The following is a 19,803-nucleotide window of genomic DNA, read 5'->3' as shown; positions in this document are numbered from 1 at the left end:
GTATCTTTTAATGTTGTTTTCGTACTTTAATCCGAATCGCCTGATCATTCAATAAGCGATCCAAGTGTCCCCATTTGCATAATACGAGGCGTATTTCATTCTCGCGAAAGCTCCTAAACCGGAAGAGCTTTTGAAAAGTTACAAAAATAAAATAAAGTAGAAAAGCGCTGGCGAAAAAGCAAATAAGGTTCGCTCGTAATTTTTGCGATTTTCGGAAATTAAATAATATTTCGCCCTTTTATTCTCTTTAAAGACTTTCGAGTGTAAAAATACGATTATTTCTGCGCGCGATTCGCGGTCGTAAACATTAGTATAAAAGTTACAGCGTTTCTGGCTTTTTCAATTTAATTAAAAAAATATGAATTATTGTAAAAAATACTATTTTAATTGTACATCGACTCCGTTTTTGAGAATTGAAAAGCCAAGTTTCGCTAAAATACTATCCTTTTGATATTTATCAAATGATTTGAAACAACATTTGTGAACGGCAGCAAATATAATGTGAACGCATTGAATATGTTCATGATTTTGTTAATCAATAACATATACTAAAAAAAAAATTACAACACAAAAAAAATACAATTATATGCGCATATATGTATGTACATATATTCTGCAATCATTACAAATTGAATATTGATTTCGTGATCGATGTGCTTGCTATGTATGAAAAGGTAATATTTCTTTGTCAAAACATTTATGTGAATCAGATTTGAAATTTGATTTAGGTCTCAAGTAATCTTATAAAAAACGTAAAAGAAGAAACTCGTAAAAGTATAGGAATAAAACTCCGTAACAACGATATTGTTTACAGTCTATCCTATCCCAAATTACCAATGAAAACAACGACATTCATAGACCCTTGTTAATTAGCGAATATTTTTATGAAGTATGTATTATACATATGTATGTATGTATATAAATCATTAAAGCTGACAAAATTATTCAACAGTTTGTTATTTTTTCATTGAAACGAGTCTATTTTTACGCGAATGCAATTCTAATACATTTTATTAGCGTTTTTTTGCGTTAAAAATTTAAATGCACGTAGACGTTGTGACACGGAAGCGGCGAAATGCGAAAACGTAATTACGTCCACGTCCGGATTTTAACTAAACGAGCGAAACGGATATTATTCTTTGATTATATTCCAAAGGATGTGCCCTCTCGTCCTCTCGTTCGTCGTCTGTGGAAATGATTTTAATAATAAAAATACAGACAGACGGACCAAACGGGGGGACGGATAGTTGAACACGCAACATTTATATGAAAGACGTACTAAAAAAAACATTTCGCGACTCGGCATTATTTTGACCCGACCGTTCGTGAATATTTTCACCACATTTTTCAGAATCAACAGAACAGTGAACAAAGTCCACATATACGTCGTATTATTTGTGCGGAATTCGGCCACATTCCGTGGGCGGGACCAAATAACTAACCTGTAGGTTTTGTTTGTGGTTTATTTTTTTCACTTCAATGCCGTCATAATTGCCAGTAAGATTTTCAAAATAAGATTAAAATTCATATCGGAATTTTTTTAATTAGAAAATCATTTCATTATAGGTAAACATTTCATTGTCGCAATAGAACTTCGTATGTTAAATAACGATCCATCTGTAAAAATAAACTGGTCATTGAATTAATCTACTGAACAATCAATGCACTCTTATTATCTTGTTTATTTAATAACCATTTACTATAATTACTGGCTAATTACACTGAGCAACAAAAAAAAATCAACAGAGCGGAGATTGTCCAGTCTTTGTCATATTCGAATTCAATAGGTCAAATTTAATAAAGACTGGATAATCATTTGTGATAATCATTTATTCGAATTCAATAGGTCAAATTTAATAATATTTTTTGTTGCTTTCATATCGTTTATGAGATATGAGCGGTTTTGTTTTGGTTTTGGTTTTTGGCTTTTATCTCATATTGCTGTCCAAAAAATGAGCATTGAAATCAATAGTCGGATACTTTTTCTATTGATTTTAATTTTTTATTAATTATCTAACGATTTCAAAGGCAAAAATATATATTTTTTAACACATTTGTTTTCGTAATATTATGAGTTAATTTTGACTTTACCACGTTTACAAGAGTTGCTTTTCAATCTCAATATATTATTATTCAACTATATGTATATTTAATTCAACTATAAAATCATCAAACTATAGATTGTAACAATACAAGATTTTAATTTAAAGACTGCAAGTTAAAAGTCTGTAAAAATTTTTTGTAATATTATGAAAACTGTAAAGTTTGTAAAAGTCTGTACAATTATAATAATTGACTTGTATGCCTTAATTTTATAAACATGTAAATGCATTTTGTTTAACGAACAATTGAAGAGTCAGTAAATTTTTCTTAGGAATACCTCTTAAGCTTTTTCTAATATTACATATATAAATAATATAATGCATTTACATTAAATTCGTTCAGTTAAATTATTTGTATTCGTAAGAAGTTTTAAAATTCTCTAGATATATTCATCAAAGGGTTAAATAGTACTGATCCACGTAAAGATTTGTATTCAAAAGAATCCGTGGAAACTTTTTTCGAAACTAGTCATTAAACAAACCCGCATTACGATGGAGACAAGCAGCATTGAAAAAACTCCCCGAAAATGTACATAAATAGAAAGACATATTTAAGTAAGCACATTTTTCAACATATCAAATCCCTAGAGTGTGACGATTCTAATTCTACAATACTTTGTTTACCTTTCTAAGCCTTTTTAATAGAAATGTGTGTTTTTACTTTATTTGATTATAGCCACTGCATTACATTAAATTCGTTCAAACTGTGCTGCGAATATCTGATAAAATAATAGTTCCCGGAAACTTTTTGTACTCCTTGGATGTACATATATGTATGTATATACATATATGGATAGTGAAAAATAAAGAAAAAAACTGTGTAGAAGTCATTTTACGAGTGTCGTGTGTGTCTCCGTGGGATACGTTTTTTATTAGACGCGCATAAAAATATAATCGAGTAATTTAGTCGGCCAGTGAAACGTACGGGATTCGACATTCGCCAGCCATTGTAGATCATAAAAGGGCTGGCAGGGCCGTGCGCCAGGGTCCCGGTTCGGGGGGCGGCAATAACAATAACAACAGCCAACGGCAATAACGCCACGCGAACGGCGGCCTACAAATGGATTTAAACGGGCGTGAGCCGTTACCCGGCGAGACGTTATTTTGCGTAACGCAATGCGTAATATTACGCCGTCGTTCTCATGCAAATTGTAATTATCGGGAGGAAGGAGGGGGATCGAGGGGGTGTCAAAGGGAGAGTTGGCTACAACGACACAATAAGCAACGGCGCGAGTGCGATTAGTCTTCAATTGTCGTTACACACTTGATTGACGATTCGACTGTATTAACCCTTTGGATGTCGGAAGGGTGCTTTCTACCTATATGTCAGCTATGTATTTGCTCGTAATGGGCATTAAAATGACATTATTGATATTTTTTTATTTTTACCATCAGGTTAGGTTAGTTTAGATTAAGTTAGGCGAAAAACTCGAATTTTGAATTTCATCGATGGACTTAGTGGAAAACAAGAAGCGGTTAAATAAGAATTTCTCGGAATTTCAACAATGTCCCGTGCCTCTAACAAATTAATTTATCTCAACGAAAATTCCCAAAAAGGTTTGTCGGTTTTTTTAAACAGTTTCTATTTTTTACATTAAAAAAACCTCTCAGTATTCACCTATTGCAGTTTTTGGGCCGATTATAATACCCTTTGACTGAAAAATCGCTGTTTTACCAGAAACTCCCATACAAAACATCCTCGTTCACAACGCCGAAATTAATATATCGTTTCATGTTCCCGTTATCTTGGTGGTTTCTACGGCATATACCTTTAATTTAGCACAAAAAATTGCGAATTTTATGAAATAAGGCCAAAATGATCTATTTTGATGTAAAATATGACATTTTTTAAAAACTTATAAAAACCATTTAACCAGAAGTATTTGTTTTACGTTTGACAACAATACTTGAAAACTATTGTTGTTTTTGGTAAAGTTATGACTAAAGCCCGGACCCAGAGCGCGACGTTCGTTCGTTGTTCAAATGTTGTAAATGCATTGTTAAAGGTTTGCCGAACCGTTTTTACAAAGCATTTACAACAATTGAACAATGAGCGGCGCGCTTTGGGTCCGTACTCTAGTTATGACAATGTTGTTTCGTGAAATAAATATGTTGCATGAAATTAATTTGCATGCAACATTGATCCACCGAATGACTACATATGTATGTAAATACATAGAATACATACATACATAGAACCGACAAGTATTCCTCGTAATATCAGTATTACTATAATAATACCCAACTAGTGGCGTGCCGTCATTGGACTAGAGGGACTAAGCTAGTAGCCTAAAAAAATTCACCTAAAATTAAAAATCTATATTGATATTAATCACCCGGATTAGCAAAGTTCAGAAATCGGAATCGGAAATCGGAAACCGTCGAAGACAAAACATTTTTTTAATTTACTCGTTTCTTTAAGCATTTATAGAATTTTCACTAAATATATTCTGATTTGCGTCTATCAAACATCATTCTGAACTATTTTTCTTTTTTAAATAACACAATATGTTATTGAGAAAGGTATAAGGATATTTCTGTTAGAACAAAAATGAAAAATTATACTCGTCACTTCTGGGCAGATAATATATTTTTCAAGAATCGAGAAATGTATTTTTGTCATTATACATGCTTTTAAAATGTTAAAATTATATTAACATTTCAGTATGCGTGCAAGTCTGTATATTTGATTAAATGAAAAATATCACAATGCAAATATTGGGTATACATGAATGTACATACATACATACATATATATGTATGTATAATACGTAGGTTAGTATCTATAATATAATATGTATGTGAGTATGTGTATATTGTTTGCTCGGTGTTATTCAATCGGGAACTGTTTAAATATTTACGCGATTCCTGTTACAATAAATTACAGATAAGCCGAATTCATTGTATAATATGTACATACATAGGTAGCAGCGCGTATACGAAATCAAATTATCGATTAACTACACACTTTTATTTTAAATATTAAAAGCGGTGAAAAATTTTCTGTAGCTTTTTAGAACGGACGATAATATTGACTGGACTTCTGTCTACTATTTATTCTTATTCCTATTATCCGTTTTCCTAGTATGCTGTTCATTCACATTAAAATAATATAATACTATAATTACTAACAAAAAATGTACAATGGAAAATGATTAATAGATCAGTAGCTATTAAAGTAGATATAATATGCATTGTGAAATTATTTAAGAATAATAAAAAGCACTAAAAAAATCATAATCAACATTCCACTTCAATTTTAGATTGGACAATATCATGAATACGCTTCTTCATTAGAAATTAGTTATTTACATACATTAACAATGAACTACATACATATGTACATATATTAGTATACATATATACCTGATATAAACGAATCCTTTCGGAATGTATTAAGAAAATCTTTTGGGAATTTTCCTTCCGCCGATTTTCTTTGAATAATCTTATATACTTTTACACTATAATATATAGTTTAGTATTTGATTCATTACTCAATCCATTTATTATTTTGAGTGTTTTTTTTTTTAACTATTTTTATGTTTTATTTTTCATGCTACGTAATTTAAGAGTAATTTTGAAAAGGATAATTTAGCAGATTTACTGAAGTTTAGTTTATCCTCATGTATGTAATTATATTCTCTACCTGAATTCTGCACATAGGCACATATTGTATTTTTAATGTGTTAAATTTGTCACAGATTAGCTCGTTGGTTAAACGATTATGGAATTTTTGGCTAAAATCAGGACCAAAATAAATTTCTTTATTAATTTTATCGATAATCACAGTTATGATTTTAAAATCCAGATCGACTGTCTTGAGTACTGTGGTTTTTATCTGATTGAAATAAACACGGTTTTAAATCAAAATTGGCACTCTCAAAAATTTGATAAAATTATATTCAATTATATTCACTACCCAAAAATTAAATGAAAAACCACTGGAAATAAAAACTTATTCCAAGAGATTTTTACTACATGTCAAATAGTACAAATGTTTGACTTAAGGTGAAGTTCTACATGTATACATATGTACATACATATATGTATACTATTTGAAGTAAGAAAATTATCATTTTCAAACCATAAACGATTTATTTATTAGTATTGATACGTACGTCCAAATATCGCATATTAATGTATATGTAAGAAAATGCAGAGTTTTCCTTAAATTTTCCCTAAGGATCTCATTGAAAGTAAACAATAAATAATATAGTCACAGAGGCGACCGGTATTGAGTGTCGCCAAGTGTTGAATTTATTGTATCTGAGAGGCCACTATTCGTCAAGTGTCACCGGGTGCCACCATCGCCTTTTAATAGACTTCCGGTGAAAAATAGTCGATTGTGACACTGCGAAGAAAAACCTTTATACTTATTTCATTTGGCATCTGCGACTCCGTTACTCACGAAAAGTGTCCTCTTGCTGCATTGCATCACAAAATACATATGTAGCTGTGTGCACGCTGTGTAATACTCTTATATATTTTCTGCAATGCAGTACTAATGACAGTTAATTGATGTTTGTTCAGCTTATGATACTTTTCATATAATTATTATTTATATTAAAATATTTCAATATCGGATTCTGTAGACGAATATTTTAGCAAAATGAGAATTATACATATATCTTAGATAAAGATCTAATGATTAATGATTGAGTTTGTATGTAAATACATACATAAATACATATGAGCATAAGAACAAATGTCTTATTCTTCGTCTTTGAATTTTTACATATTTATTTTTGATAATTTCTTTCCTAATACTTATACACTATTTAAAAATATATTCTAGCATGTTTACAAATATTTGCCAATGCCAATTGATAAATCTTGTTTTCGACTTTGAATAAAACTTATTTAGATTAAATTAAATTACCAGATTTAACCATTTGTTGCCTAAACAACACTTTGCAAACAAATGTGTTCGTACATAAATACACACACACACACACAATATATATTGTATATATATATATATATATATATATATCTATATATATATATATATATATATATATATATATATATATATATATATATATATATATATATATATATATATGTATTATAGTATGTACAATCTTAGACAGAGTATGAATGAATTGTTGTTTAATATTGTATCCCCTCGGATCTATCAATCGGGCAATGCTATATATTGAAGCACAGATATATGTACATACGAACTAAAAACATTAATGTATATTCTTCTAAATAAGACTTTGTTAATAAGTTCAAAGAAAAACGACATACATACATACATTTGTTCGTGTGTTCGTACAAATACATTTTTGTTTGTGCGTATGTGAACTTCAAACATTCTATGACATATTTCGATTGAATAACACTGAAATAATATAGTGTAGGTATGTTTACGTGCCACTGTGGAAGAACAAAAAATAAATATATATATATATATATATATATATATATATATATATATATATATATATATATATATATATGTATATGTATATACATATATTAGTATATACATACATTGGACGGATAAATTTTTATTCCGTTCGAGATAAACGTCGGGCCCCCGAGGGATTCGAACTCGGCGCCTATATTCGTATTTATAGCGACTATAAATAAATTTTCCGGCGAGGAAATAATGTTATCTTAAAAAAAAATATATATATATATATATATATATATATATATATATATATATATTTATATCGAAAATATATGAGAGGAGAAAAATGGAATTGTCGGTGTGCTCTTTTGAGATGCCGATCACGAACGGCAGTTATTTAGGCGAATGGGCGCGTAAACAGCCGTTTTGTTTGCTATGGCCGAGTTTAAGTCGAAAAGTGCCGATATTACAAGCGCGATTTTTAATATATGTGAATGTATAGGTACCCAAGTTATGGAAGATGTCGGTATAAACGGCGAATGTGTGAAATATTAAAACAGAAATTGTTTCAGATATGTACATAAAAAACATATGTATGTAGGTATGGTTTTATAATACAGATAAAATATAAAATGAGACATTAATTGCTTTTCTTATCTTCTGAATTTCTGCATAGAGTTCATAAATATTATAATTTAACGATAATTACATTGGTATTTTTCCGAGTAAAAATAATATTTGAAATCAAATTCAGTATGTTCCACTCGACTTTTCACTTTCGTTAATTATATTAAGATTGATTAAAATTGAAAATAGGAAGAAACCTCTTAAATAATTTTCATGCACTGTAGTGAGTTTGAAACGATTGAAAAAAATATACTTCAAATAATTCTAATTACGAGACACGTTTTGTTTTTTGAAAAATTTTCAGTCTCTACATTAATTAAAGACCTAAACCAGTCTCTCAATATTTCAATAGCCTATAATATTTCAAGTTTAAGTTTGCTTTTATACAATAAATAATACTAATCGTTTTTTCACTCAGTTTTTGTAGGCTTTAAAGGAAAACGTTGAGGTTGTTTTTTAATATGTATTCTTTATATTTCATAAACGATAGAAAAGTTTAAATGGGCAAGATCATATAAAATAATATAAATAAAATATTCTCCAAGCTAGTTCGTAGGTTAAACATACGAGCTACATAGTTGGTTAGTATTGAATAATTATATAAGTTACAATAATGTAAATTCTGCAAGTTTATTTATTGTAATTTGGTATAAAAACCATTTTATCGTGATTTAAGCGTCTAATAATGTAAAATAAATGCAAGAAATGAGAAAAATAACGACTAAAACAGATATCAATCACACCCTGGCATTTGAGCGCACCGTACTGAATGCCTCTTCCCTCTCGTATCTGTAAGGTACGCGTAGGAGTTCCCGCGAAAATTATCTCTGTTGATGTTGATAAATTTTTATTTTGTAATGACATAATTCCAATATATAAAATAAGGTGAACATGCATTCAGTATATTTGGAGAATTAAAAAAATATATAAATCCTGGTCACTCGCAATCCATCACAGTGCAGCAAGTGCTATTGCAGTTTTATTTATGTTTTCATTCACATTTGGCAATACAATTAATATTTTTTTTACTTAAATTTAAAATCACGTAAATCTTTTCCACTAGCACCATTCATTTACCCATTTCAACAGGTGAAACGCTTGTCTATATGTATGTATGTATATATATAAAATTGAATGTCTATATATGTAAAATCGAATCTCCTAAACCACTGAACCGATTACGATGGAACTCTCAGGATTTGTTGTATGCATGTCCGGGAAGCTTACTGTGAAAAAAAACGGGAAAAGGCCTCTTAATAATAATATTCGTAATTAAGATTTTACCGACGCGAAAGTTTGAAGCGCCATTGTGTAGTGCAGGAAATGTGTTCGTTGGTAACCACGTTACCAGTTGGTTTATGACAACACGGCGTTGAAGACATTAGTTGAGATCCAACCATCGCTTGAAACGAGAACGGGAATGGAAATTGCATGCCTTATTCTGGCATTGCAACGTATGCCGGGTTCAGCAAGTAGTAAATAAAAGCTAAAGGAATTTATAATTGAAAGACTTAAACGAAGATTTGTGATTGACATTATATTATTTGTATGTTATTATGTTTTCTAATATTAAATACGCTGTCTTGCAGTTTTTCATCGGCATTGCCAAAACTGTTCCGTAAGAAATCAGGTGCAGACTCTAGAGACACTTGGTCAGGAGTACTAAAGCTTTGTGAAGTAATGGTCTATTCATATTCAGGGGTTGCGCTTTTTGCGCTCTATTTCTCTGGTTTTTTGTGCCAGGTATATTCTGTGCACGAAGGGTTGGGTGGGGGAGGGAGGGGGTTGTTTGTCGAAAAGTAAAGCGCACACAATAGACAGATTGAATATGCAAATTCGTCAGTGGCACCGGGAGCGAGTAGTGCTCGCGAAAATGTATGCGCTAAATTCACTTTCGCCTCAATCGCTTCAGAGGGAAAATTCCTACGTTTCTTGACGGACGAAAGAGAGGGAAGGGTTTGGAAAAAAGTTCGGAAAATTCCCAAGTGCCAAAATCGAGTTTGTGCGCCCGGTCGCGAAACAAGGAGTAAATTCGAATCTCATTGCCGGAGGGCCAGCGCGAGTCCCAAATCAAAAATATAATATACAAAGTAATCGGTCGCGACATTGACTCTTGGGATATCAGATAATGAAGAATTGAACCCAGGGACAATCTTTGTTTTTGGAAACCACTTTCGCTTATTAGTTTTAACTGGGGTTTCTTTATTCCCGGTTTCCGAGTTTCGAGACGCAATATTCATTGACATTAACGGAAAATCTTGGGAATGAAATCAATTCACCTTAATGTTTAATTGTAAAGCAAAGTGGCACATACCTATTATATTGCATACACAATTTTTATTCAGCGCGTCTTTAGACTGACACATACATATACATACTTTTCCTACGAAATAACAAGTCTCGAAGACAATACTTTATCGAAATTTAATACATACATATGTTACAATCCAAGTGTAAATCTCGTTTTTTTTATGAACATAGTAGGTTATTCGTACACGATTTAATCTGGCCAATTATAATGTACAGAACAAATTTTCAAACGAACTAGCTCGTTAATACACACACTATGTATGAAGCAGAAGTTTAAGTATTCTCAATCGTTTGCTCCGTTTTATATTGTTTGTCTTCTATGTACATATGTGTACCCTGGGTTGAAATCTTTTAAAAATCATCGGAAATGAAAATCATAGCAACCTTGAAATTCGGTTTCCACAAGATGTCCTATTTTAAATATTTTTTTGGTGCTCTGACAGCTCAAAGTTTCATGCGATCTTTTGCAGATAGATTTTGACTTTTAGCACTTAAACTAAAATCTATCTTTATTTTAATTCGTGTATAAATTCCTTTCCGATACCACCCGTTGAAATAAACGGGCACAACACTAGTTTATAATATTGTAGGAAACAGTTTCTGAGATGTTGCGGTGTGTCAATATTGGAAGTTGGGAAATTGTGTAGGAAAATTTCGATTCCACGTTCAACATCCACAGAATCTGATTTTCATTTCAATTTGAGAGAGATGAAATTTAACAAGTATGCAGTAATACTATAAGAAAAATTGGAATTTTAGTTATATTTAATATCAACAGCTATACATATGTATGTACAGCTGGTGGCGAAATGTCAATATCACACCTTTTGCAAATATTTTCGATTAAAAATTATATAGTGTACTCATGTGTACGTCATTGGTGGCGGTACAGAGTAGGACAAATGCCAGAGTAGGGTTGGAAAAATGTGTAATTGTGGTTGTTAATATTGACTCCTTTCTGTTACTTTACTTTCCTTTATTGAAGAAGAGAAGAGGGACTGCCGGCTGGTATGTGGAGATTGGCACATCACCTATCGAATGTTAAATTGATAATATTAATGAAACCAGTGCAACGTCGGTAGCCCTCTATTTATACATTTATACTAAATATCTGGTGGGGAGCGACCATAACAATATGAAGATTGTCCATGGGTTTGAGTCAATATCTTTTTTTTTTAATGAATCAATTTCAATGACATCACATATCACAAATATTTAATGCATCATGATATGTTAATTAAAGTTGAGAAGCTGATATCTCTCAAATAAAGTCCATTTGCCATCTATCAATATATAATGCATTATTTTTAGCATTAGTTCATTATCGAAGCCCTGGAGTTTGAATTTGCACTCAAATGATTTCTTTGAACTGCTCGACGAGAGCATTCGTGTACCTTCTTCTTCAGATATCCCAACAAGAACAAATCGGAAGCTGAAAGTTTGAGCAAACGTAACGAACAATCAACCGAACAATTGTCTCAGGAGTTCCACTGTGGTTTTGGTTATATGGACAGCAGCCCCCATCATATTGAAACTATGTATACATATAGATATTTTACGATTTTCAAATATAGCAATGGTAGAGAATGTTTTGTGAACAAAGAACCAAAAGGAAAAAAACCACAAAATTGACAAATTCTGAGAGCAGCAGCATGTTATTGTAGAAATATGCAATTTAAATTTTATCAATACAAAAATTGCAATTATATTTTGCAATTTTATTTTAAATTTAACCTGACTTTTAGCACATTCAAATACAATATACAATAAACAATAAAAGAAAAATGTGAATCATTTACGATTCAGGAAAGTTACTCAAACAAAACTTATTTGTAGTAAATAAAATTTTGTACTTAAAGTATAATTAACATTAAAAATCTTCACACGTGGGAATATAAAAACGATATTTAAATAATTATTATATACTAGTGGTTTTACCCAACTTCGCTGTATTTGTAATATACACAAATGGCTAATCTAATAGTAAACATTGATTTGTTTTTTAATTAAATTTATTTGAATCGAAAAAAAAACCTAGATAAAGTAAAATATTCAACGATAAATATCGTCGGCATAGAAACTTTGATTTTTTTGATGACCTCACGTCTACGAACCAAACAAACATACTTACAAAGTCTCTTTCGAAATTATATATTAGATATAATGTATAATATTTACTTATATTTTGAATTAAAAACAAAATTACGTTTGAGGATCGTTTTACATTGTTAATGCCACATAAAGTATAGATAATGTTGAGAGTCGTATTTAATATGTATTTTAAAGGATGTAAAAAGTTTCACATCTGAAATCTTAAACCAATAAATATAACGCCATATGTATATAATTTGAAAATATAATTCCACTTCATGAAATTAGGCACGATGAATCTCAATTATAATATACACCCGATCTTCTTCTTGCACGGTGTTTTTTTTTTGTTTTATTTCATCAATATTTTCACAAAAAAACATATCTTAGCAGCCAACACCTATTTATTTAAGGGTCAGGTATTTATTGGGCTAAGTTAGGGTTGGCCCTATTCATTTAAGATTATGTTGTTAGGGTCGGTATTTTCTTCTTTGTTGACGATATTTTGATAGAAATGCTTCGACAACATAATAGGGCGGCAGGAAAAAATAAAAATTATAATAAACAGGTCGTTTCTACGATACAAATAAAAAAAAGAAGTCGACTGCGATTCAAAGGTAGATCACATGGTAAGGTAGACCGCATACTAAAGTAGCACCAATTATAATTTCACTGACAATAACAGTTTCATTGTAACATATACACATACAAATATTTTAATAAGCTCCATATGTACATAAAGGTTTACGATTTAAATCAAATTTAATAAGTGCCTACTTGATAATAAACGTGTCGCGTGTTTCGTCACGCGCAACGTGCAATAAAGGATCTATATGTGTACACATATCAGTAACATGAAAATTGATAAAAAAAAGTTGACTGCTCAAATCTTTGACACGGGCCGATTTCTATACTCGCCAATCCGCCAACGCGAGCAAAACGAGCGAAATAATATAGTATAATATAATATGTGCGATAAGCGAGAGAGACCGGGCAATGAGAGTTGACGTTTTCGGCAGATTAGACATTCGTGCGTGGCGACGTTAAATTTTATTGAACACTCGGCCGTCGGCATTAGGGTTGGCACACCCCTGCGAATCTCTCAATAAAGATAAGAGAGCGACGATACGGTGGAAGCTCGTTTGCGCCAACCCCCATGCCATATTCCCACACCCCCACGCCACCTATGGTCGCCATGGCCGGACCGACTGGCATCAACAGGTCATTGTCGCCCATTTGCATAATAGTGTTCGTAGTTCGTATAGCGAATGGCATCTACGTATACATACGTGTACATATGTTCATACAGGGTGACGTTGAGATATTTCATGTGCCGTTTGATATATAACATTTATTTTAGGTGTGATGAATTTTTTTCAGACCGTAACTAAAGCTATATAAATGTTTGGAGTGCTTTCAACTCACCAATTTGTGTTTGGGTAGGTTTCAAATGCATTGGAAACAAATGCGTTTAATTCCCGTTCCCGTTCCCGTTTCAAGTGATGGTTGGAGCTCAACTAACGTTTCTTCAAAGCCGTGTCGCCATAAACCAACTGGTAACGTGGTTACCAACGAACACATTTCCTTGACTAAACAATGGCGCTTCAAACTTTCGTGTCGGTAAAATCTTAATTACGAATATTATTATTAAGAGGTTTTTTTTCACAGTAAGCTTTCTGGACATGCATACAACAAATCCTAAAAGTTCCATCGTAATCGGTTCAGTAGTTTAGGAGCCTATTCGAGACAGACAGACAGACAGACAAACGTTCAATTTTATATTTTATTTTATTTTATTTTTATTTTACATATATACCAGGAAGGCCTTACAGGTAAATCCCAATGCGCCTTCCTGGCCAATTACAAATACAAATGCAGCATTTTTTTTTATTATAAGTCGTTGAATTGCGAGACACTGAAAAAACTCGCAAATTAACGAGACATCTATGAATTGTACATAAATTTTTATTGTACATCCATCAAATTTCAAATAGTGGTGACATAGTAGGTAGGAAGGATTTTTAGCCAATTTTTTTTCCGGGAACCGTTTCAACAATGAAATCAGAGAAAATTGGCAAACTCTAATAGGAAACGATCAACCTGGAGTCACAAATCCAGGTCTGACCAACAGCATACTCTGAAAAATTCATTTTCATTCAGGGATAGAACCCGGCACCTTCTTGACGGTAAGCAGAAGCTTAACGTCCGAGCTATATATATAGATATACCTATATATATATATATATATATATATATATATATATATATATATATATATATATATATATATATATATATATATATATATATATATATATATATATGTACATATATATAGATTATGACAGTTTATATTACATCCGATTCGTGAAGTAGACAAAAAAATACTCGACCCATGAAGATCGATTAGCTCATGAACGTCAAATTTACGTAGCTTGTGATCAAAAATCGACTATCATCTGCCAGTGCCGAATTTGATTTTTAGCCGAATAGACATTTAGTCTGTGGATATTAGGCTGATGGACGTTAGGCCGAATGGATATTTGGCCGATCATGTATCGAAATTACTCAAAACTCACCAAAAACGGATACATTATTCAAAAATAATCTTCGCCTCATTGCATGAGATTTGATATTTTTGATAAATTATATACTACTACAGTCGAACCGATCTACACTCCACTCTAACCGCGTTGGCCAATTAGCTTTCGTTTCAGTTTCGCATTGCATTTTGGTCGAGAAATACAGCATTAATCGAATGCATAATTTGACTTTTTTTTTGTTAGTTTTGAAATATTTACATTAATAAAATTTTAATATAAAATACGTAAGTAGTTTATATTATTAATTTATTCATGGAATACGTATGTATGTATACATTTTATATTAATGGAAATTTATATGTTTTAGACAGTAAAAGTATTTGTCAACGTCATGTTATTTGCAATGAATTATATTGTAATAATATTATACATATAGTTAAATAAGAAATAATTAAAAAAAAATAAGTAAATAATTTTACGTCCTTCAATGGTGCAACACATTACACCAATGAAACAGAATGTTCAGTTCTCGTAAATCTCACGATATATTGGATCGACTTAAGGCAAGTGACGTTTTCACGGAAATCAGAACTGTGAATAAAATACATCAAAATGAAGTCGCATTGAAAGCTTAAAAAAGTGTATGTATATACGTATGTACAAACAGAATATGTATATATAGATTTTGACCAGTCAAATTGTACATCCATTGTGTCACATGCAATAACCAAAGATAGGCGTTCGATTGATACTTTTCGCATAAAAAATGATTCACTTTTGTCTATTTCATAGAAAAACCATGCTTTTTGCTTTTTTGCTTTGAACATCAATGAATCGGTCTATTATTATTTGAAAAACATCCATTTAACGCTTCTCTTTAGTAATAAGTATGTGGGATAGACAAAACATATTTTAACTAGTCAAAATATTATAAAATTGGTAAGTAAACTTTGGCTGTAACATATAAGTACATATAAAAGTATCGATATATAAAGTTTTGTAATTTTATATAAGAAAATGTCATTTAGTTAAAAAAATCATAACAGTTACTTTCTCAGGTGTTGACCCTAATGCTCAAATATTTACGAATTATTGATATGACTTTACATTTCAAATTATCACAAATACCGTGTTTTATTTGAGCTAATCTTACAGCTCGTTACGTTGGATCACCTTAATAAACACATTTATCATATGTTCATGTCATAATTACATTTCAAACAGTTTTTCTAACAAACAATTGAGCCGTTATATTTGAAAGTGGCTTTTCTTCATTTCGATAAATATTTCGCAAAACATTAAATATAATGTTTTGCGTTTAACAATATTTAAAAATGACCGGTAATACGTTTATTCCGCTTTTCCGAGATTCTGGACATATCAAATTAAAATACGTGATAGCAATTTGTGAATTAAGTCAAACAGAAGTAGTGTTTTTTGAACTAAAAATTTGGACTCAATTAATGCATGGTTGTCGTATTTTTGATGACAATTTCAATTTGTTTATATATCAGTCGTAGAAATAATGACGGAAATTTAAAAAAAATGAGCAACATTTCTTATTTAACCTGTACATAAATATATTCTGTCGGTATTGCTGACAAATGGTCGCGCTTTTAGAGAATTGCCTTCGTGCCTTATCCTCACCTGCCTACTAATAGCCAGGCCATATCTCACTCGTTAGCTACATATTATGTATGTACCTGTTCGGTTTATTGAGTGTGTATCTGAAAAACAATCTGTCGTTAGCGTTTAAACTTTGTATATATTTGGATAGCACTAAGGAGACAGCTAAAACTTGGTATTTTTAAATACATACATATATTTTAATTTTGCGTTATTTTGTTGCAGGTTACGAGTGGGTGGGTTGGAGAAATGATACCATAGGTGTGACGGGTCACGTGGAAATCCTGTTCGAATTCGCCGAAGTCAGGAATTTCACCTCAATGCAGATTCACACGAACAATTTGTTCTCGAAAGATGTCCAGGTGAGATTTCCACATATAATCTATATTAAACCATCTCTCAATTTTCGCGGTAGATACATAGATAGTCGCGTAAAGAAGTCTCGGAAAAAAAGCATTGGGGTCAAAAATTGTCACCATACTTAATTTCCGATGACCGTGAAAAAGTCGAAAATATTCGTTTATCATGCATGCATATGAAAATCGGTTAGTATACATATGTATATGTATGTATATCAGTGGCGTGCGGTTAAACTCTCTCTCCCTCCGTCGTACATCCTCACTTAATTTGCGCGAGCAGGATACAAGAGGAACAGGCTTTTTTTGTGTAGTATTTATATTTAAACATCACGTGTACTTTTCGGTGTCTTTTACTAATTCTTTAGTAAAGGAGTAACTATTTCTCGGGTGACCGTGAAAAAGTCGACAGTGCTAAAGTCGAAAATATTCGTTTATCATGTATACATATGAAAAACGGTTAGTATATAAGTACATATGTATGTATATCAGTGGCGTGCGGTAAAAGTCTCTCTCCCCCCGTCTTACATCCTCACTTAATTTGCGCGAGCAGGATACAACAGGAACAAGAGGAACAGGCTTTTCCTCCCGTATCCTGCGCGCGCACATTAAACAAGGCTGTATGACAAAAAGAGAGACAATTTCATCGCATGCCACTGATATATATTATATATACATAGTACCGTTTACCATGCACCTTTTTTTTGATCTTTCGACTTAAGATCTTTCAATTTCCGATGTTTACCTTCCGATATTTGCTTTTTCGACCTTTTCACTGTCGGTCCCGTGAGGTAGATCCCTTAATTTCGACTAGCTGATTGGATGGATTCATTTAAATTTAGAATCAATATTGATACATGATCTTAGAATATTGAAATACATAACGGGAATCTGGTTCGTTTTCAGATTATATTTTTTCGGATTTCATGTTGCAAGTAAAATGTATGTAAAATAATTAGCATTAATGATACCGGTTCAATTTAAAGCAATGTCTGTTTCAGGTTTTCAGTCACGTGAAAGTATTCTTCAGCATTGGTGGAGTGCACTTTAGTGGCGAGCCGGTGGATTTTGCCTACATGCCCGACACTGTACTACCGATAGCCCGTTACGTGATCGTGAAGCTGCACAACAGAATCGGAAGATATTTAAGACTTCATCTGTACTTTGCTTCGAGATGGATAATGATCAGCGAAGTTAATTTTGATTTAAGTGAGTTTTTTAGATCAGACTAATTTTTAGACTATAGACTTTAGACTTTTCGTTTTACGACGAGAAATAATTAAGCTGAACACCGAAAAATAAAAATCAACAAAAAATTTTGAGAGGCTTTCAAAACAATTCTAAATTATTATAAAAATAAATTTTCACCAAAATTTTAAACACAGAAGGCAAAAACAAAAACAAAAAATATTTTTTAAAAATTGAAATTCTGATTAAAATCTTAAACTGCACAAAATGGGATATTTTTATTTTTAATATTGTACATATAAACATTTAAAATTTATGACTAAGTATTTGATGATTTGAATTGATTTATCAAAAAACTCAAATCATTAAGGTTAACGAAAAATATAAAAATTAATTTATATTTATTCTACGTATACTCCAAAGGAAAAAAAAACTTAACGAATAAAATGAAAATTATTCAAAAGAATTTTTAAACATTCTAATTCGGAAGGAAGCAAACGTCCATACTGGCGGGATTTCAGAAAACAAGTGTGCTTCTACACTAAATTGGGATTTAAAATATTTGAATGAACAATACTGCACCAAATTCTTTGTTGATAAATACAATAGGATACTACGCATTGTTTACAAAAAAAAAATGAATCCAAAATGTTATCCATAACGAGAGCAGGTACACAAAATAGCCTCGAGTAACGCGTGTTCATCCTTCGGTGAGCAGGGACGGTATATATGTACATACATACATACATACATATTGGTGAAAATATAATTTTTTTAAAAATAAAATGTAATGTTGAATATTTGGATTGAAGTGAAATTATCATAATACATACATATGTATATAATTGGTAAAATTGCATATACATATGTATGTATATCACTGTACATAAGTGAAATGTTAATTGTTGTGACTCGAATTGTTTTCTTATATAAATATAGTATTATATGTACATATGTATACATATAAGGATAATTTCACCAGTTGAACAGCCATTTTTTCGTTTTCCGTCTTGTATATTTTATTAATTACGTTGTCTTTGTGTTTGTTTGATTGTTTATGGGTACGTTTTCAAAGAATTATTTATATTGAAAAAGTTTTTTTTATTGTTGAGCAGAGTTGGCGGTTGGAAACTTTTCCGAGGAGGCTTACGAAGTGACCTTGAAAGCACAGGGGACCGGTCACAGTACTCAAAGTACCAAAAGTTGGGGCGACCCCTTCATGAGGGATGAGGTGCCCACAACTCTCAAAGGAATCGTGAGGGACGTCGAAAGTGAACATCTCACCAAAAAAGGTTAAATCATACACCTATACTCTTAACATATGTACGCGCTATAATGTACCGAAAATGAAACAGCTCTTAAAGTACCTACATACATATAATAACAATTAATACGTAGTAATGAAAATTTAAATTTTCCTGTATATTAATATACAAATAAATACATACATACTTTGTCTGAGAGAAATTTTTTAACATGTGCCAATTTTGTGTTTTTGCATACGTAATTATTTTTTTTAATTCAAAATTAATTCAACAATTCAATTATATCAAAATTTGCAGAAATGCATCTCCGATGAATTGATAACGAAAGCAAAA

General features: G+C 31.4%; 2 protein-coding genes across 4 annotated transcripts in view; one reads left to right on the top strand and one right to left on the bottom strand.

Annotated features, from left to right (window-relative positions):
• Nucleotides 1–11,472, bottom strand: part of LOC143922825 (uncharacterized) — a 29,009-nt gene extending 17,537 nt beyond the window's left edge. For 2 of the 3 annotated variants that reach the window (XM_077446180.1, XM_077446178.1), the window contains exon 1: nt 7,971–8,007. The gene's annotated coding sequence lies outside the window, so the exon portion shown is untranslated. Of the gene's footprint in view, nt 1–7,970; nt 8,008–11,371 lie in introns of those variants that run through there. The other variant, XM_077446179.1, reaches the window with a different exon arrangement.
• LOC143922781 (discoidin domain-containing receptor 2-like) overlaps nt 1–19,803 on the top strand; it is a 212,969-nt gene that overhangs the window by 166,813 nt on the left and 26,353 nt on the right. The window contains exons 7-9 of the mRNA XM_077446112.1: nt 16,887–17,023; nt 18,019–18,226; nt 19,321–19,497. Coding sequence (XP_077302238.1) covers nt 16,887–17,023; nt 18,019–18,226; nt 19,321–19,497 — 522 coding nt within the window. The remainder of the gene's footprint in view (nt 1–16,886; nt 17,024–18,018; nt 18,227–19,320; nt 19,498–19,803) is intronic.

This window comes from Arctopsyche grandis, chromosome 2 (genome assembly GCF_051622035.1).
Source record: "Arctopsyche grandis isolate Sample6627 chromosome 2, ASM5162203v2, whole genome shotgun sequence".
NCBI classification, from domain to species: Eukaryota; Metazoa; Arthropoda; class Insecta; order Trichoptera; family Hydropsychidae; genus Arctopsyche; species Arctopsyche grandis.
This window is presented reverse-complemented; position numbering and strand designations above follow the sequence as displayed.